Source organism: Pseudorca crassidens, chromosome 11 (genome assembly GCF_039906515.1).
Source record: "Pseudorca crassidens isolate mPseCra1 chromosome 11, mPseCra1.hap1, whole genome shotgun sequence".
Taxonomy (NCBI): Eukaryota; Metazoa; Chordata; class Mammalia; order Artiodactyla; family Delphinidae; genus Pseudorca; species Pseudorca crassidens.
In genome coordinates this window covers 6,293,406-6,313,673 of record NC_090306.1, presented here as the reverse complement: position 1 = coordinate 6,313,673, position 20,268 = coordinate 6,293,406, and the positions used below count along the sequence as shown (strand labels likewise).

General features: G+C 51.0%; 1 protein-coding gene across 15 annotated transcripts; it reads left to right on the top strand.

Moving 5' to 3' along the window:
* The first annotated feature begins 1,023 nt into the window (after positions 1–1,023).
* ZNF384 (zinc finger protein 384) lies at positions 1,024–20,150 on the top strand. Of its 15 annotated transcripts, XM_067695540.1 has the most exons (13): positions 1,025–1,214; positions 1,418–1,479; positions 2,384–2,443; positions 8,784–8,854; positions 9,144–9,381; positions 9,618–9,665; positions 9,868–10,201; positions 11,045–11,137; positions 14,669–14,893; positions 15,595–15,777; positions 17,266–17,344; positions 18,113–18,271; positions 18,834–20,150. In XM_067695540.1, the coding sequence occupies exons 4-13, from the start codon at positions 8,789–8,791 to the stop codon at positions 19,191–19,193; spliced, it is 1,785 nt and encodes a 594-aa protein (XP_067551641.1). In that variant the 5' UTR covers positions 1,025–1,214; positions 1,418–1,479; positions 2,384–2,443; positions 8,784–8,788; the 3' UTR covers positions 19,194–20,150. The 15 variants fall into 15 exon arrangements, with proteins under 15 accessions (XP_067551646.1, XP_067551641.1, XP_067551639.1 ...); XM_067695538.1 differs by lacking the exon at positions 1,418–1,479; XM_067695543.1 differs by lacking the exons at positions 1,025–1,214; positions 1,418–1,479 and adding an exon at positions 1,559–1,583.
* Positions 20,151–20,268: the final 118 nt, after the last annotated feature.

Genomic DNA, 20,268 nt, shown 5'->3' with positions numbered 1-20,268 from the left:
ATTCATTTACTCAAATAGCATGTATTTATTTAGCATCTACTGTGTGCTCAACAAAGCAGTGGGAGGGTACCATGTATGAGACAGTTTCTCCCGAGTTGCTGACAAACTTGCTGAAGAGTCACATATATGAAATAGTTAAAACAGCCAAAAAAAAAAAAAAAGGTACGGACTAAATGCTGTGGAAATTCGGAGAACGAGACCGTTGGAGCAATCAAGGAAGGCTTCCTGAAAGAGTTCACATTAATTGTTCATTGATGCAACAAACGTTTACCAACTGCTTACTAAGTGCCAGGCTCTGAGGATACAGCAGCGAACAATTAAGAGTCCTTGACCTCGTGGGGCCGATATTCCAGTGAGAAGAGGAGGACATCCAACAATATAGAATCAGGTAGAGGTGAGTGCTATATTTAAAAGTAAAGCCGGGTGAGTAGGAGATAAAGATGTGGAAGAGGGCCACAAGAACTTAGAGACCAAAGCAAAGAGAGTAAGGGGTGTGGTTAGGCAGGGGTCGGATTCTGAGGCCTGGGGGGGGGGGTTAATTAGTCACGCTTTGGGCCTAAGGAGGGACCTCAGAAAACTACTGACACATCCTTTTCCTTTCTTTCATATTCAAAGCATTGAGACCTTCTGGAGAGTATGTAAGAAAAAAGAATGGTAACTCCCTATGTCTGCCTATCGCCCCTTGAGGGAAGGGAACCAGGACCCGTCTTTTAAGAATCCATACCGCCCCTCGTACCTTGATGCATAATTCATGAACCTGTCGCGTTTCCACCCTCCCACTTCCCCTGAAGTCCCTTCCGGAAGCCCGGAACCGCAGTCGTGAAGGTTCGGCTCCTGCCCTTAGAGCAGAACCCACCTTCATTTCCGCTGTGGCGTCACATCCCTGGAGGGTATACCGCGTCCCCGGGCAGAAGCTACTTCCGCCCCTACTGTCGTAACTTCCGCCCTGAGTATGCTGGAGCGCCAACCGCGCCGGATGTGCTCTAGCTGCTCCCGGAAGTGACTCGACCTTTGCATTTTCACCCCCCCTTTCCCCATTGCCGCCCCCCCAACCTTGCTATTTCCCTCCCTCCCCCCTTTTCGTTTCCGGCGCTCCCGCCTTCTCTCAGCCGCGGCTCAACTCCGAGCCAGTGGGGGGAGGGAGGGAGAGAGGGAGGGAGGGGGCGTGGAGGAATCGGGGTTCTCGGGAGCACGAGCTGCGGCACCACTTCCGGGTGAGTGTTAGGGGAGGAGGGAGGGAGGGGGCCACCCACTGCCTAGCGCCCCCGCCCTGCGGGTGTCTCGCGCACGATCCGTGCGTGTGAGTGTGTGGGTCTGCCTCGCGCCTAAAGTGCGTGCCCGCGCGCTCGCCTGGCGCTATCCCCCTCCCCTCGCCCCCTCCGGGTCCTCCCACCGTACTCTGCTCCCTCCTTCCCAGCAAACGCCGCCCCTCCCGCTCTCTGGCTCCGGCTCTGGCGCCGCCGCAGCCGTTGCCGCCGGGTGAGTCTCGCGCCGCTGGAGCCGGCGCGCGCCGAGCTCTCTGCTCCTTCCCCCTCCCCTTTTCCTTGGGGGGGGGCGGGGAAGGGGGGGTCCACGATGGGACTGTACGTGTGTCCGTCCCGGAACCGGAAGTGGTTGTGGAGGAGCGGGCGATGGGGAGGAATGGGGGGGTTTAGGGGGCGGGTGTCTGTCTGGTGGGTGGCAGAGTTCAGCTCCCTGGAGAGGAAGGAGGGGCGTCCCAAAGAAGGGTCTTAGAGGAAGGGGTGGTGGGCGACCTCAGGAGAAGGCGCCCAGGGGCTGTCTCAGGGCAGCGAAGGTGTTTGGGGGACAGCCGGGGTCTCCAGTAGCTAGACCACTGTGCTGAGGGAGGTACTTCTTGGCGCAGGGCCTTGGGTAGGCAGGGGCGAAGTCCTCGCGGCGGGGGGGGGGGGGAGGCCAGAGGAAGTGCCTGGGCCTGAACTGGCACGGTGCCTGACACAAGGGCTTGTGCATCCCCCCCGGGTCCTCAGCTTTGCCTTCTGAGCCAATCCTTGGGAGGCAGGGACGCTTCTCTTCTTCCAGCTCTTCTGTTCTCTAACCGTCCCCACACACCCCCGCCCCCGCCTCCGGTTACCTGCGGCCCCGGGAGACCAAGAAGAACCAGTGTCTGAGCCCAGGGGTGGACCCCACGCACTGGTGGTAGAGTTCATCTTAGTTGCTGGGAATTGGACGTATTTCCCTTGTATCCACATAGCGGGTGGCCCTGCACTGCTGTCGTTCTGTCCTTGCATCTTTGGATGGTTAGTCGGGGGTCCGCCTGCTTTCTGGACTGAGTGCTGATGGTCAAAGAATTCCTGAGGTTCTCCACAGTTCTCCGGTGGCTGCACCCTTACCGGCCCCTGTAACCCAGACAATTTGTTTACAGAAAGTTCAGGAGCCCTGGAAAGGACAAGGAATAAGACGACAGGAGGAAGAGAGAGAGAGGGTAAGACAATTTGGGGTTAATGGCTTTTCCAGTTTTGGGGGGCGAAGGGGTCATAATCAAATGGCCCTTTTGCGGACAGCGTGACAGAATTGTTCAAGTAATAGCAATTGTAATACTGGTGTTTGCTGTAGGAGAAAAATCAGCCTCTTCGTATTATCTTTTGAGGATACCCAGGAAGTTTTGTGCGAAAGTTGGCACTGTACCCCGTCACCTTCCATGCCCACCAGTCCTCAACAAGAATGAGTTGTGAGATGCTCAAGTGAACTCACTAAGCAGTGTTGCACTGTGTCCAAAGGAGAAATTTATTCTGCTTTGGAGATAAATGGGCCCTAGTTGCCATTGTAGCCTTTGTGGCATAGCTAATGGAATGGCTTTCTCGTGTTTGGAACAAGCAGAACTGAGTTTAGAGTGGAGTTTGTATCCGTAACGTTGCATCAGTGTTTGGAGTGGACCTGGTGAGTGATTAGAATCCGTGGTGTGATGTTATTTGAATTTGACGTGGCAGGGTGAAGTTTGGGGGGAAAAAACTGATTCGTGGGTAGTTTGAAATAAAATGGATAAAACTGTATGGAGTAGACTCCAGAAGTAGCTCTGGAAGAATTCAGAATATGAGGTTTGATGATGATTGAGTTTTAGGTTGCCTGAGAATGACAATATATCAACCCAAGAGAGTTTGAGTTCAGAGCTTATAATCTTAGAGGTGTCTTCTGAGAACCAATTCCAGGCTGGTTTATAAAATTTATTCCCCATAGGTTTCTGAGCCGAGGTGGTGATTAAATATTAGGTGCATATTCCCTCTTCTCCAGACTTTTTTTTTTTTTGGTTTGTTTTTTCTTTCCTGCCTCACAATGCGCAGGTCCGTCAGTTAATAGTGGAACGGGCAGGACAAGGGGAACCACTATGGCGTTCTCCCTGCAGGGTGCAGGTACAGTGGTCCAGTGGTGCCCAGGGTAGAAGGTGCTGGCTCAGATTGCCAGCTTTGTGGTTGGTCTCTTTGGGCATGGTGTGATGGTTTTTCCCGATAGAATTGGGATAAACCTGTTCTCAGTTATTTTGTACTTGGGAGAGTTCACAGTAGGAAGTCCCCAGATCCTATTGGGATGGCCCTTCTCGAATGCCCTTAGGACCTGAGAAAAAGATTTGTGTCCTAACTGAGGAGAAATGGTCCTGTGTGTTTCCTCACTTCAAGTCCTTAGCTAATATTGCAACCTTTCTGCAGTTGTGCATTTTGGAACAGGTTTTTTCAGTAGAGTGTCCGAGATCCATGTGTCAAGTTCTTTCCTTTTTTCTTTTTCTTAATAATTTTTTTGGTTTTGACTGCGTTGGGTCTTCGTTGCTGCGCGCAGGCTTTCTCTGGTTGCGGCGAGCGGGGGCTACTCTTCGTTGCAGTGTGTGGGCTTCTCACTGCGGTGGCTTCTCTTGTCGCGGAGCATGGGCTCTAGGCGCGCGGGCTTCAGTAGTTGTGGCTCGAGGGCTCTAGAGCGCAGGCTCAGTAGTTGTGGTGCACGGGCTTAGTTGCTCTGCGGCATGTGGGATCTTCCCAGAGCAGGGCTTGAACCCGTGTCCCCTGCATTGGCAGGTGGATTCTTAAACACTGCGCCACCAGGGAAGCCCCTCCAGTTCTTTCTGTAGTTGAATTTGAGTTGGTTGTTCTTTGCATCTCTCTTTCTTGTTAGTGCTTCTAGTTGGTGATTAGTAAGCTGCGGGCTATAGATCTGATGCTTTTGGGTAGTTCCTTTATAATTACGTGGTCTCCATGTAATTTCTGCTAATTGTCGCGAATAGTCGTCATCACATGGAAGTGTTTCTCTAACTCTCCTCAGGAGTACTTTGAGCATTTTATTCTTTTTCTTCTGTGTGTTGTCTCCATCTCAATTCCATGTGCCTTATGAATTTTTTAGGGGTTTGATACTCTTCCATCCTCTACCCAAGTAGAAATTTAGGAGAGTCGTAAATTCCTCAGAGTCATTTACTGATGTAGGGCCTAAACCTAGATTCTGGAAGCTTTGATTCCTCGGTCCATCCTCTGGCTACTAAATTGGGTTGGTGTATTTCATGATTTCCTAAAGGTTGGTTGTGTGAGAGAATGTTATTTTCTTGAGAAAAGAAAACCATGCTTTATTTTGGGGGGAAAAATGTAAAAATTGTAAGTACCAGGAAAGAAGTGGTGGTCTTCAGTACTTCTGCGAAAACTGCAATGCTGGAGGCAGTGATGTCTTTATCCCTGGGTGGCCGGTAGCACTGGGGAAGGATGAACAGATGGACAGAGCTCTGGTGCAAGAGTTCAGGTCCTCCTATGTGTTTCATGGACATAACTTAATATTGTCTTTTTTCTTCACCTTCTCAGTCTTCCAAGATTTCTTTTGAGATTGGAAAAGGAGTATGTAGTTCCTGAACCTCTTGAAAGGAAAATGCTGTCCAACTTAATTATAGTAAACGTCCCTTCTTATTGGAGAACAGCAGAGGCATGGTGCGGTAGTAAAGTTGGAATTAGAACCCAGATTTTCAATCTGCCAACATCATCTTTCCACCTACTGTGTTCTTCCTTCTCTCCTGAGCTTTGGGGCTATAATAGAAGCCTGCCTCTTCCTTCCCAGTCTAAGGTGAACCCCTTCTGGTTTGTTTTTAATGTGTTGGCATAATCATCAAAACTGATGCTCTGTGGGGAGTTCCCTGGTGGCCTAGTGGTTAGGATTCGGTGTTGTCACTACCATGGTCTGGGTTCTATCCCTGGTCGAGGAACTGACATCCCGCAAGATATGCGGCGTGGCCAAAATATAAAGCAAACAAAAGAAAACTGGCACTCTGTGTAGAGGTGAAGTTTCCCTGTAATATCATTGCTTTCTTCGGGTTTTAAGAATGTTCATATGTGCGTACCTGGATGTCAGGATGGTTTGGTGGGCGTTCCTCCATGCGTGATAGAGAGTTGAAAGGAGAAGTGGTAAGACAACAGTTGGCAGGTATTTGAGTGAGCTGGTGCCAGGGCACCCTGTGACACAACCCCAGGGGGCTCCATTTACATCACATTCTGGCATCAGGACAGTGTTGACCCTTTCTCCCGTGTCATCCTGCAGGCGGATATTGCTTCCAGTTGGGCAAGCAGGGCTCCCCGTGCACCCCCTTTTGGGCTGTTGTATTTATCAGGAGCCCACAGACACGTTTATCATTTCGTCCTGGGAGCGGCTGTGGTTCTGATCTTCACCTTTGTTCTTTTAAGAACCAAAGCAGAGTGAGAGGCGGTATCCAGGGAGGTGGAGGGGCCTTTCCTTCTATTTGCCCCTTCTGGACAGTCTGGCCTTTTAATTCAGACCCCATCATTCTAAAATCAGTTATCTTGGTGGCCAGGTGAGGTTTCACTGGATGTGGACAGAGAATATCATCTTTCACTGCATTTTGCTGTTATTGAAAACTTCGTTTTTGGTGTTTGCTTTTTTTTTTTTTTTTTTGGCAGCCATGCTGTGGCTTGTGGGATATTAGTTCCCTGACCAGGGATTGAACCTGGGCCCTTGGCAGTGAAAGTGTGGAATCCTAACCACCGGACCACCAAGGAATTCCCTGAAAACTTCATTGTTGAAAGCATTTATTGAGAACTACCTGAAAAGTATATAGTCCATTTCTGGAAATAGTCTAAATTTCGATTTGTGAATCAAGCCCCAGCATCAGAGAGCATGTACTTGAGTTGGTCTCTTGTAGGACCCTTTTCTAGCTTGCTCTTTGGTCCTGGGTTCAGATCCCTGTTCTGCTGTTTACTGTTTGCCTCCAGTTTCCTCATTTGAAGAATGGGTAACACAACATTATAAATCAACTATATTTCAGTAAAATGTTTTTTTAAAGAGAAAGAAAAAAGAAAAATAGGGATTGCACTTTCCTGCTTCATAGAATTGTTGTGGGATTAAATGGTGCGACGCTTGTAAAGTGCTCAGAACAGTACCTTGAACACAGTGGGCTCTTAATAGATGCTAATGGTGGTGGTGATATTGTCCTCCAAGTCACTTCGTGCCCCTTTGTAACAACCTACAGGCCATGTTTGACTCAGAAACTGCTTCCCCTGAGCCCCTGGCAGGACACTAAGAATGGATGTAGTTTGGGCATGGGGAGGAGCCTTGTTCGCCAGAATCCTGAGGACAGCCTTATTTTCAGGCTCTCAGTTCCTCCCTCCTAAATTTTCACACCCGTAATGCATTTACTTCCTTGTCTCTTTAGGGGGATATTATGATTAGATCCTCCTTTCCTTTACTCTCCAGCCTGATTCTCTACTGCATTTCCACCGCAGCCACTACCCTTGTCGATTTCATGCCTCTCAGCTAGGTTAGAGGGATGGGGCTGTGGGTCCCAGTCGGAGCCCTTGGCTTGGCTTTCAGTGTCCGTATGCGAAGTCTTCTGCCACTCGGTTCACCAAGTATGGCATTGCCTACTGGGTGATGGGTCCTGTCTTAGAACCTGGGGGCAGTTCAGGATGTGGCCCCTGCCTCCCCCAAAGCTGGGCAAGATCGGGTCCCCTTACACTGTGATCTCACTGTTTCTCCACGTCCATTGCCTCCGGAGGGCCTGAGGCTCGAGGCCCTTTATAAAGCTGGCAGGGAGCTAGGTGGCACCCGTGTGGAGAGTGTCTGGTTTTACTGTGTTTATAACTTGGGAAGCAGGATTGGTCTGTGCCTGACCCTCAGGGCATTTAAAGTTGAGCCTCATTTGTATGAAGCTGTGGTAGCCACAGATTTGCTCCTCTACTTTGCTACTTTTGGGGAAAAATAGGCTGAAATTCAGTCTGCTTCCCTTTATAGGTTTTATGAAAATTCAGAGTGTTGTTCAGTAGAGCAAAAAATGTGATGAGACTTCTGGAGAAGGACCAGGAACACCGTTACATTTAGAGTGAGATCTTTTGCTTCACCTCCTTTGCTGAAGAACTTTCCTGGTTTCCTTAGTCACTGCTTGAGACCCAGTTTCTCTGCCCATCTCTTAGAATCCCTGGTGTCCGCCTCCAGCGTGTCCTCAGTGGGACCATGTGTGTGACCAGGCTACAAGTCACAGTGTCCTGTGGTCCTTCTGCCCCTCCTGGAGCTTGGCTGCTCTCGGCCCGGAGCAGCACTGCGGTGTTAATGTTTATTCCCTCCCTTCCCCTTCCCACCCGTGTCCTCCTCCCGCTTCACCTGCCTCTGCCAGCCTGGATCTCTCCTGGCCCAGGCTTTTGGGAAGCTACTCTGGACCAATAGCCTGCAGTGAAGCCTTGTTAGGAGAAGCGATCAGAGTATGAAAATGAGTGGTGGGATGCCTGCGTTCCGGACCCATCGGTGACTTGCAACACGATTCTGAGGGATTCCTTTTCTTGCTGCTTATTCTTCCCTCCCCAGGTTTTAAGCTTACTTGTCATCCGTGTACAGAGGAGAACTTGAACTCTTAGAAGTATAGTGTTTGAGAACTACAGAGGAGTCTGGTAATGTGTGTGTGTTCTGACCCACCATTGTCCCTGTTCTAAATCCCTTTAGGTGGAGATCTGGGGTGCTGGTGCTGGAAACAGTCCCCCCCTTTTTTTTTGGCCGTGCCATGTGGCTTGCAGGATCTTAGTCCCCCGACCAGGGATCGAACCCGAGCCCTCGGCAGTGAAAGCGCAGAGTCCTAACCACTGGACCGCCAGGAAATTCCCTAGAACCCTTTTAAAACTGGTAACTCCTAGGTTCTTACTGGTCAGTCCAGTGTGTGTGGTGGTACCCAGTGCAGCATCACAGATGTTCTCAGACCTTGGTGGGATCCATGGGGCGTGGTCCCCAGATATCATCTGGTACCCCAAAGACCTTGATTCTGATTCTCGCCAATTTCATTCTTTAATTCTCTTGGACGTTTTGTATTCTGGCCTAGAACCTTTCAGGGAACTATAGACATGTCAGTTGGACCCCTTGAAATTGTTTATTTCAAGGAAGATGGATTTGAGGGGTGAAAGGAGAGGAACAATGACAGGTACCCTGGCTGTTTTCAGGCCGATCGGTGACCTGCTTTGTGTGGACCTTGGGTCCGAGCCTTCCTGTCTCAGGACTTCAATTTCTCTTTCTGTCAGCCAAAGAAAGAAATACCACTTCTGTTTATTTGGGGTACAGGAAACATTGTGTGAGTAAAAGAGATGTGTGTAAGTTCTTTCACCAGCATCTGAACTGGGATAGCCTCTGTTGGATGGGGATGTAGTGGTGAGTGGCTCTGACCAGAGGGACTAATATGCTAGATCCTGAGGCCTTGACTCCTCACTCCCAGCCCTGTGGGAAGAGACCCGGAGCTCCTCAGCGCCCCTTCGCCCTTGCTCAGCTGCTTCAGATGATTCCTGAGTGTGATGTGGTCTCGTTTCCTTCTTCAGGTAGAATGGAAGAATCTCACTTCAATTCTAACCCGTACTTCTGGCCTTCCATCCCCACGGTCTCAGGACAGGTACGTGGTGTTTGGTTTTTTGCTTCTGCTCCACTGGGTACTTTTTTCAGCTCTGAGTAGCAAGTCCTGTTACCGTGGACACTGAAGCAAGATAAATCCCATGCTGTTTCGCCAGGGCCCCCCATCGTTGAGAATTACACAGTGTTTCTGTTCAGCTTCTCTCTGGAAGCACAGATATTAACCACCCGCCTTTTGATCCCCACAGAGGATGGACAGTGTGAGGTGCCGAGGGAGCAGACAGACTCGGGACTCTCCCTCAGAGGCCACTGTCCTGTTCCTTTTCTTTCAGATTGAGAACACGATGTTCATCAACAAGATGAAGGACCAGCTCTTGCCAGAGAAGGGCTGTGGGCTGGCTCCACCCCACTACCCCACCTTGCTGACAGTGCCTGCCTCGGTGTCCCTGCCCTCGGGCATCAGCATGGACACAGAGTCCAAGTCAGACCAGCTGACCCCACATAGCCAGGCATCCGTTACCCAGAATATCACGGTGGTCCCTGTGCCGTCGACAGGACTGATGACCGCTGGTGAGCACCCTCTGCTCTTCTCCAATCTGAGGTGTTGATCTTCCACGATCAGTACCCCAGGCTGGAGGGCGCCAAGGACATGGGGAGTGGGATATGTGTTTGATTACTCAATCAGATTTTTATTAAGTGCCTACTGTGTGCCTAGCAATGCGCTAGGCATTGTGGGCGATACAAAGAAGTAGAAGATGCGGTCCCTGCCTTTGAGGAGGTGACATTCTTTCCTTCTCTGAATCAAGGAGTCTCCTGTTCTCAGAGGTGGAGAAGAGAAGGGAGTCAATCAAGGGGTAAATCTCACTGTTACTGGGGGCGGGGTGGGGACAGGGGTTAGGAGACCATTGTCTTTCTACAGGGTTTGGGGTTTCCTGTATACTCTGGGCGGGGGGGCGGTGGTGAGGGGTTAAATAGACCATGATCTGGGGAAAATGACGTAGGACTAGGATCCGGACTGGGCAACATGACACCATCTCCTTTTTCTCACAATCCTAGGTCCCGGCTTGGTTATCACATCCCCCTCAGGCTCCCTCGTGACCACAGCCTCGTCAGCTCAGACCTTCCCCATTTCGGCTCCCATGATTGTCTCAGCTCTTCCCCCTGGCTCACAAGCCCTGCAGGTGGTCCCTGACCTCTCTAAGAAGGTAGCATCGACCCTAACAGAGGAAGGAGGCGGCGGCGGTGGCGGCGGCGGCACTGTGGCCGCTAAGCCCCCCCGGGGCCGAAAGAAGAAGCGGATGCTGGAATCGGGGCTTCCTGAGATGAACGACCCTTACGTCCTCTCCCCTGAGGATGACGATGACCATCAGAAAGACGGCAAGACCTACAGGTGAGGATCAGAGCCGGGCAGGGTGGGGTGCGGCTCTCTCAGCTACCCTGCCCCCATCGGGCTCCGCGCTCCGGCAGCTTCCGCCTCGGATCCACGTGCATGTCAAGTGTTCTGTTGAGGGTTAGGATGGTGGAGCTTCTGGCCCTTCTCTGGCTCCTCTTCCCCAGGATGCAGACCCATTTCACCCCTTCCTTCTTTGAGATCTTCAGCATTGACTTATTTTGGGGTGACGTAATGGAATTTCTTTCTTGTAATGAGGCTTTAGACTGGGTTTGAGACTCTTGTCTCCAGCTCCTTTTTGGTTTCTACATTTTCCATTCCTATTTTTTCAAGAAACATTTCTGGTAAGCCCCTAACCTTAACCAGTGTGCTATCCACCGGTTCTTGGGCCGTATTTGAGCATTGAGCCTGCCTGACCCTGCATGGTTGGGATGATGGGAGGGGTCTGTATAAAAAGGTGGAACGAATAGGATACCTCCCCTTCCCCCTGTGGAATATATGCTTGTGAGATGGCTGTTTTCTCACTTTCTCATTCATGGAAGTTCTTTTGATCCTCTACTTCCTTTAAGTCGTCCATTGCCAAAAAGCATTATAAGCATATTTGCATGTGGTACTATACAAAAATAAGTACATGTCTAAACTCCCTGCCCTTTGAAAGGTGGAAATCTTTTAATCCCCTTGAGAACCGTCAAGGGCCCTAGTGGGTTTGGGGAGTCTGGTCCCAGTGTACAGAGTGGAATAGCCACCGTCACAGCTTTGACACAGACAGGGGTAGATGTGCATGGCTGGGAGACTGGGTCTGTCCTTAGTGTACCGAGATGGGCAATGTTGTTCCCATTTTAGGAGCGAAGGGAACTGCGGCACAGGAAATGGACAGAGCCTTGGGCTCATGGATTCAGTTCCCGGCTCCACCACGAACTTGCTGTGTGACCCTGGGCAAGTCCTTTTCCCCTCTCTGGGCCTCAGTTTCCTCATCTGTAAAATGGGGAGAATTCTGTTTATGCCTCCCAGCTCTTGGGAGTTATATATCAAATGAGATTTGAAATGTTGGGAACTTCGAAAGAGACGAGAAATAGTCATCATTTAGCATTTACTTTTATGTGTTGTACACTTCTACCATGGAGAGTTCAGAGCGTTTAAATCCGTCTTTGTAAGTCAAAATGAGGGGAGTGTTGCTATGCAGAAAGTATTGAGCACTGCAGAATTCCAGCTCATAATCTGAAAGTTCACTGCAGCTTTATTATTACAGGTGTACCCCACTTACACAGTAAAAGTGTTCCTGAGCAATGTTTACATCATATTATAAAGGTACTTGACAAGTTTGGTTCATTTAAAGGTATCATACATTCCATAAAATGAAAATCCCTTTTAAATTTATTTTGTAGAAATTTGGATTTTTATGTGTTGGCTTAAAGTGAGGTCATTGTGACTTGGAGCTACACCTGAACAAGACCGGTTGTTGCAGGAACGGTGGGGGGGCTCCCTGACACTCTGTAGGGCCCTTCACGTGGATCAGCGTCATCTGGTTCTGCCAAGGTTTCTCTCTCTTTGTCTTCCGGACCCACATTAAAGCTATTTCTGGACTTGCCACACTGTGCATGTGCAAAGAAATGTGAATGTACAATTGGAGGGCAGCCCTGATAGGATTTTCCACACACTACCTCCAGGTGACTAAAGAGAACTCTGAATTTAAGGGGGATTGATTATGTTATAGGTAAATGGAATTTCTTCAGAAACTCAGAACTCTGAGGTCCCAAAGGAATCTTTTTAATCACGAGGAGTCCCTGTTTCGATACAGGTGTGGGTCAGCCACATCCATTCCTGTGGTCTGTGGCATTTGACTGGGTATTAGGGGAACTGGGTTCTTTTTCTCTGGGCAAGTCAACTTATTTCTAGTAAAATTTGAAGACCAGTCATGGCCCTCATCTATCCTGTGGAAATGTTTTGAGGGAAAATCAGAGTATCTGAAAGTGTTTTTGAACATCTTAGGGGAAAAAGCGTTGATAATTCACTTCAAAGCGGTTACTGTAACCAAGGCCATTGCCTTGCAGGCCTCCAAGGGAGCACCCTTGTGGTGTCGGGTGTGAATGGTGCCCCTTGGAGCTGTGCGCCCAGCGACACGGCCACTGCCCACTGCCACAGCTCTCCTAATCGGGTTTCTTTCCCAGCACCTGACATCTTGCATTAGGCTTGTACATATTTGGCTTCTCTGTAGTTTTAGTGTTTAAACATTTCTGGCAGATGATAGGATGGCCCAGCTTCCCCCTGGATACCTCTAGTGTGAGGAGTCTTAAGGTTAGGTGAGAATGAGTCACTGTTCGCCCTTTGGCAAATTGCTTTGCCTTTCTGAGCCTTTGTGCTCCTTTCTGTAGAACAGGGATAGTACTTGCCAGGTTGTTTTAAGGAGCGGAAACAATGTGTTTAAAGGACCTAATTGGAGCCCGGCAGTGTCAGGCACAACAACAGGTGGCACTTACTACTACCGTTATTACTGTGTTATTGTTATGTTATCCTTATTATACTCATACCTCTGGAGACAGCTCATGTTGTTGCCAGTCCATTATTGGTGAGTTTAAGTTTTGCAGATTCTTCCCTCGTTGAAAACTTTGAGGAAGAGGGTGATTTTCTCTTCTATAACTAATCTCAGGTTAAGGGGTGCAGTTATGTGTTCAGCATTCACAGGCAAACTAATGAGGTTTTGCTTGAGCTAAAATCATTCCACCTGTCTGAGAAATCTTAGCGGAGGGAAGCTGTTTTGTAACTCTAGTGCAGTTCCTCTCCAAGTGACACTGTGTCTAGTTTTCTAACCTCAGTTTTAGTGAAGTATATAGTAGCATGAGCTCATTCAGCACTCGTGCTGCTGACCTTAATGCAGTTTTATTGTTAGCGAACGCTTGGCTTACCATGGACTCTCCTGGGTGTTTGCTGGCCCTTTGGGGGGCAGTTATTTATCTCTCCATTTTACAGACCAGAAAATTGAGGTCTAGATTGATGAGCAAGCCTGTAACTGAACCCTGAGTAGAGCCCCGGTGTCCAGACTTCTGTTGGCTGTGTCCTTTGGACCCTGCTAACTATAAACAGAACCTCCCACCCTCCCACACAATGGTTGGGCATCCCAGACAACAGCCAGGGGTTGGTAAACAGGTAATCGGATTTCTTTCAGAATTATCAAGTGACTAGAGAACTAGAAATTGGCCTCAATGATTGGATTTTTAATGGAAGCATTAACACAGGAACCATACCCCCAAGTAACAGTGGTCTCTTCTTCTCTGAGGAGCTCAGAGTTCTTTTTAGTCTGCATCTCAGTTATTCTCTGCATATTCTCTTGGGATCAGGAAAAAAGCAGAAGTCACCCTTCACCATCCTAAGCCCCTCCTAGAGAGAGACGTTGGGGGGGGACCCAGAGAAGAGGGACTTGCCCCAGTGGCCTGGCTTCAGCCCACATTGTGTGCTGGTGAGTTGTTTGAGTGATAGGGTTCCAGCTCACATATAGATAGCTTTCGCCCAGTAAAGTCTGAATAATTGTGACTTATCTTGCCCACAGTCCTCCTTATTTGATATTGTTGGGCAGTATAAGAGCAGGAAGAAGGATTACCAGCTCAGATGATGCATGAAAGTGTATTCAGATGATACTGTTGTCAACCCGAAGTGCTGGCATTGAGCTAGGAAAGAGGAAGGGTTTAGCGGGGAGGCTCAGTATTTTGCCAGTCTTTTTTTTCTCCTTCATATTTGAAGGATACAACCCACTGCAGCAGTTACCTTGGCTCGTTGCAGAAGTAATTCTCACTTGATTGCCAGGGGGCCGGGGGCCGGGGGGAGTCGGTGGAACATCAGATCCAGAGCGGAGGCCGGACATGTGGTTTGGGAAAGCCCCCTCCAAATAACCCTGGTAATTCTTACCTCATCCCTCTAGAAATCACTGGCAAAAAGGAGAAAATCTGAGAGAAGACAGTTATCTGAGGAGACAGGAGAAAAGTCCTCTGAGGAATCTAGTCAGTTTGTCCTCATTGTCACCTCAGGAGCTTGAGGATTACCTGAGGGATGTACTTTCTCCACGGGAAACTGGGGAAAGGGGTTCTTTAGAAGTCTGAAGTCAAGTTACAGGCAGAAGGAAGACAGAGGCTAGGTGATACTCCTGGTCCGGTGAAAGCCGTGTCAGCCCAGGGCCTGTGATAAGAGTTTCCTGTCTTACCTGGTTGAATTCTTGTTTATGTACACACTTAGGGAGTCCAGGCATTTCAGCAAACACTTATCAAATACTTGTGTTGGGCTGTATTTCTAATATTTCTGCCCTTCTAGGGCAGACTGTAAAGATAGATAAAATAGAGCTCCTCCTCTCGAGGGCCTCGCGTTGTCGCTGGAATAGAAGAGAGATCAGATAGGTTGGCATCTTTGGAAGTGGAGGGGCGGGTTCAGCAACGCCCTCACGGTGGGCAGGGTGCTAACCGCTGCCCTCCCTTGGCCCAGGTGCCGGATGTGCTCCCTGACGTTCTACTCGAAGTCGGAGATGCAGATCCACTCCAAGTCACACACCGAGACCAAGCCCCACAAGTGCCCACACTGCTCCAAGACGTTCGCCAACAGCTCCTACCTGGCCCAGCACATCCGTATCCACTCGGGGGCCAAGCCCTACAGTTGTAACTTCTGTGAGAAGTCCTTCCGCCAGCTCTCTCACCTCCAGCAGCACACCCGGTAAGGCTGCTTTCAGTCTCCCCCCGACTCCCTGCCGTGGACCCCTCACCCCGAGGCCACGTGGCCCACGCCTTCTCTCTTCTCCACATGTTTTCTTTTGTCCCTTTCAACTCTGCCCTTTGGGAGCCTCGATTCTCTCCCACTGCTGTCTGTGAAAACTAAACTGCGTATCCCTGCAGCTTGGGGGTGGTGCCTGGAACATTGTGCTCTCCGGTCCCAAGGTCTGCAGCGATTTATGTGGCTTCTCTCTGTGTCTGTGTTCGGAAATCTTCTGCAGAGCAGGCCCTGCTTTTACTATATGCGTCAGTTCAGAGCCGAGGTGTGCATTCAACCTCAGGTCCATGGGGGACAGGCGGTGTTGGTCTTTGTTCAAATTACTGTTTGGAAGCAGGGTGTCTGTGGTGAGTGTGTAACCTTGGCACAAAGCAGAGGGCTGACGAGACCGAAATCTTTAAGGTTACAGGAGCCAGGGGTGCAGCTCTTCATCATCTCACTGCCATTCTAGCCACCGACTTAAGATGAGCAGCAACCTAGATGTGGGTGTCCTCTTCACGAGCCTCTCCAGGCCGGCGCGGGTTTGTGGGGGAGGGAGGAAGGGGTGCTCTCATCCGTCAAGCAACATCATTTCACCCAGCGGAGAGCTGAGCCCGTGGTGTCGAACCGCTCCCTCCTCCCCCCTTCCCTCCTCTCCTCTCCGGCAGGATCCACTCCAAGATGCACACGGAGACCATCAAGCCCCACAAGTGCCCGCACTGCTCCAAGACCTTCGCCAACACCTCCTACCTGGCCCAGCACCTCCGTATCCACTCGGGGGCCAAGCCCTACAACTGTTCCTACTGCCAGAAGGCCTTCCGCCAGCTCTCCCACCTCCAGCAGCACACACGGTAAGGGAGAGTGGCGGGCTACTGCCCCCGCCCCGCTGGCATGCCCTCCCCACCCCCGCCCCGGACACACACAACAACCCGCATGCGGGGGGCGGGGGAGAGACCCGGCTGGAGGAGAGAGCTGGCCGGAGGAGAGCACAGCTGGCATCTGGGAGGAAGACCAAGCAAGACTGGAGACGCAAGTGGACGCTCAGAGAGCCTTTCTGGGGCAGAAGCAGCGCCAAGGAGACACAGTGACTGTGGGACATTCCCTGATCCGAGGGAGGAGGAAACTCACTGGGAGCAGAGCCGACGTTTCCTTCCCTCATTTCCCTCCCTGGAGACACCTGTGCACACATCCTGCAAGATTCTCGATGTCAAAGCAGGGCCATTTGGTCGGAGAAGACCATCCCTCTAGCCCTTAGGGCACCGATTATGAACGGGAGGAGGTATAATCAGACTTCAGCTGGGTACCAACTCAGCGACACCTACAGCACCAAGCAAGGCTCCGAGGGATGCCAGGGGTACAGGAGAGAACAAAGCACAGCGTAAATGTTCACAGAGAACCGGCAAATGAGACGAAAATGCTCCTACTCCGTAAGGATGTGTACTTTGTCCCGTGAATCTGGAGTGGCTCGGAGGCGAGCCTGCCTCCTGGAAGAGCTGATGGTCTCCTTCAGTGGGATCTCAAGTTGAGCTGGAGTCCAGACTCCTGCTGGCTACGGGTCTCCTCTCCCGGCTGCTTCTGGAGGTGGCGATCCCTCTTAAAGTGGTCCGACAGCTTGCTTCTCGAAGAGGAGGAATCGGGCTTTCCTCACAAGGAGAGGTGTCCTGCGAGGTTTTCAGGATTTCATACCCGGGATCTCGAAAAGCACCTGGTCACAGAGATGGTTCTGAAGTCCCTGCCAAGGAGCAGGGTTCTGCCAACCTTCAAGTCCTTGGCTCGTCTCAGCAGAGGGCCCTATAGTGTTTGGAAAGAGGTCAGATCAGTACTAAACTAGGCATTTCCTGCCGTTAGGGGCTGAGCTGGGAAAAGCCCCAAGGAGCTTCCACCAGCATCGATGTTGCTGCCGCCCTTCACAGTTCGCATAACTCTGTGCTTTTCTTTGACCCCAGAACTTGCTCTGGGATTGGTGTTAAGGCTGAAGGGGTAGTTTCTGGCTGTATGTTGGAGGCCAAGGGAGAAGTGTTATGTGTTTCTTTTTTCTCGCCGTGTGTTTATCTCACGTTTCTGAACTCTCGTGAGGGCCGGTGACTGTAGGAGCTGCCTTGGCTGCCAGATTGTGGCCTCCCCGCGCCTTGGCCGCCCAGCCCCCGGCCCTCCGCCAGCAGAGAGGAGCCCAGCTTGAGCGGAGTGGTGCGGGCAGCGAGCAGCAGTCGGGCCCGCTGGCCTGAGCCGGCGTCTCCTGGAGACCCACCCTGTGCTCCCAGAGGAGGCCTGTTAAGGCGCTGGTCCCTGAGCGGCCTTGCTGATGTCCTTCCCCTTTCTTCTTCTCTCGTCCCGTGCAGAATCCACACCGGGGATAGGCCGTACAAATGTGCACACCCGGGCTGCGAGAAAGCCTTCACACAGCTCTCCAACCTGCAGGTAGGTGCTCCACCCTCCACACGAGGCCTTGAGTCTAAGACTTGGGGTCACAGTGCCGTTTGACTAGTACAGTGGTTCTCAAACTTTTTCAGGCCGCTTTACGTTGTTAACAGTCACTGGGGAGCCCAAAGAGCTTTCGTTGATGTGGGTAACACCTAATTACGTAGACGTTATGAAACTGAAAAACTATTTAGTAATTTGTTTAAAAATAACAAACCCCATTGTACATTAACATAAATAACATATCTTTTAACCTCCCTTCCTGCAAAAAGTTTGGTGAGAAGAACGGCATTGCTTTATGTTTATGCACGTTTCTCTAATGTCTGGCTTACTAGAAGATGGAGAGATTCTCTTATCTGCTGCGTTCAGTCTTTACGATATTACACGTCGTGTAATCTCTGTATAGTCATGAAAGAATGAGAGTGAAAAGGCAAATGGTGTCTTATTATTATTATTATTTTGAAAATAGTTGTGACCTTGCGGGCCCCCTGAAAAGGTCTTGGTGTTCCCTGGCAGTCCCCATGCCTCCCTTTGAGAACCACTGGACTAGTGGGACCAGGCGTAGCCGTCATTCTGACTTTAAGGATCCTGCAGGATGCTGCTTCCCTTAGCTGGTAGCGTCTGAAGTTTCATTTGAAGCAATTTCTGCTGCCTTCAGATGTAAGAGAACCCAAGAGGCCTGGCACCCAGCCCAGGGCTTTCCATTAAGGTCAAGGAGGCAGGAGGGCAGAGTGGTGCAGCTGTCCTGATTTCTCCTTGTTTTCTCAGTCCCACAGGCGGCAGCACAACAAAGATAAACCCTTCAAGTGCCACAACTGTCACCGGGCGTACACGGACGCGACCTCGCTGGAGGTGCACCTGTCCACGCACACAGTGAAGCATGCCAAGGTGTACACCTGCACCATCTGCAGCCGGGCGTACACGTCGGTGAGCACTCGGAGCCCCCCCCCCCCCACAAGCGGCTTCACCCCGCCTTTCCGATAAAGAGTTGCCGCAGTGAATATACCCCATCCATCCCTTGCTCCACCTTGCCGGGATCAGTAAAGAGAACAGAAACTGAACAGACGCAGAGCTGAGGAATTTGGGGGATGCCTGGTCCCTTAAGCCTATAGCGATTGCTCAGCAGTGAGTCTTCATTTTACTTAGACACAGGACAAAAGAAAGCGTCTTGAAATTGTGAGACGAGAGATTTCAGTTAGATGTTTTCCATTAGACTCCAGAAAAAGGTGGTCAGGTTGTTCCATTCAGAGAACTTGGAGAAAGTGACAGCTTTCCCCGTGCCAGCTGAATGCCCACGGTTACCCTAAAGGTCCCCCCCACCTTGTCCACGCGGTGCGAGCACTGAAAGTGGCTCATGGGGAGAACCCGCGTGGCTCCAGAGCACCTCTGTATAAGTGTCGTTCTGTTCAAGGTAACAGCCCGGGGTGCTGGTTACAGGGAGCTTCCTTCCTTCTCTTTCTTCCCTCAACCCCTCTTCCATCCCCCTCAGGAAACGTACCTGATGAAGCACATGCGCAAACACAACCCTCCTGATCTCCAGCAGCAGGTGCAGGCGGCGGCGGCGGCGGCGGCAGTGGCCCAGGCCCAGGCTCAAGCGCAGGCCCAAGCGCAGGCCCAGGCCCAGGCCTCCCAGGCTTCGCAGCAGCCACAGCAGCAGCCGCCACAGCCTCCGCACTTCCAGTCCCCGGGGGCGGCCCCCCAGGGCGGGGGTGGCGGGGACAGCAACCCCAATCCCCCGCCCCAGTGCTCCTTCGACCTGACCCCCTATAAGACGGCAGAGCACCACAAGGACATCTGCCTCACCGTCACCACCAGCACCATCCAGGTAGAGCACCTGGCCAGCTCGTAGAGACCTGTGCTGCCGTCCCCCGGGGAGAGGGGAAAGAGGCTCTGGTCCCTTCTTTCTCCAGCTCCTCTTGGTGGGAAAAGTCCTCTTCTTCCTTGACAGGCCACGGCTCCATCTCCTTGGGCCTCAGGCATGGCCTTCTCTCACAGGATACCATCCTTATTGTCTCAGCTCCTCTTCCGAAGGAACGTCAGCCCTCCTGAATGGCAGAGGAGTACTGAGCTGGTCGCGTAATCCAGCAGCCTCCCGCCTAAGCGTAGCTTTTAACATTGGGGGTTGGTGCTCAGGGGAGGGGTTTGCTATGACCTCATAGAGACTTTTCCAGCGTGGGCACTTACTCTCTCCTCACCCTCGTAATCCTCCAAGCTCGGGCTGACAGAGGACTAGAGGCTGGCACTCCCAGACGGCACAGAGGAGGGAGCCCTAAATGCAAGCAGCCTCCTGTTCTGTTCTTGCCTGCGAAAGAACAGAGGTTCCTCCCGTGCCCCTGTCCCTGGGAGCCGTTTTCTTCCCCTCATGATCTCACTTCACTTCCTACCTGATGCTGGAGGGAGGTCTGGGGCGGGTCAGACCCCCTTTATTTGTAAAGGGGCAAGGGCCGAGATGTGGTCCCCAAGGGGCCGGAGATCCCCAAAATGGCCGACGGTGGCTTAGAAGTGTGGGTTATGGTTTTCCTTGGAGCCTCTCCCCTTCTCTGCCAGCCGAGGCCCTGTGCTCAGTCTCCCCGTCCCCAACCTAAGGAGCTGCGGGTTCTTTATGAAACCCCACGATAAGGGGGCTGCAGAGAAGGGAGAGTTCGGGGCAGATGCAAGGACTGGACTTAGCTCCCTAGGTGCCGCGGTCAGTTGCCGGACACGGATTTATATATAAATATATATATATAAATATATATATACCTACTCATCACGGCCATCTTTGTTGTAACCATTTCTGTGTTTATAAATGCATTATCTCTGAGAATTTTCATATTTGATGTTTATTTTTGTCCCTTTTGTTTTTCTCCACCCTGTCTTCTGGCCAATGGCATTTTTATTTCCTTTCGTCTTTTTTTTTTTTTTTTTTTAAATCATGGCAGATT

Excerpts from the sequence above, each read along its gene's own strand:
- ZNF384 (XM_067695545.1), top strand. The coding sequence starts at position 8,789 with ATGGAAGAATCTCACTTCAATTCTAACCCGTACTTCTGGCCTTCCATC. Across the intron at positions 17,345-18,112 it reads CACAGCTCTCCAACCTGCAG|TCCCACAGGCGGCAGCACAA; the intron begins GTAGGTGCTCCA and ends TTGTTTTCTCAG. Across the intron at positions 18,272-18,833 it reads GCAGCCGGGCGTACACGTCG|GAAACGTACCTGATGAAGCA; the intron begins GTGAGCACTCGG and ends CATCCCCCTCAG.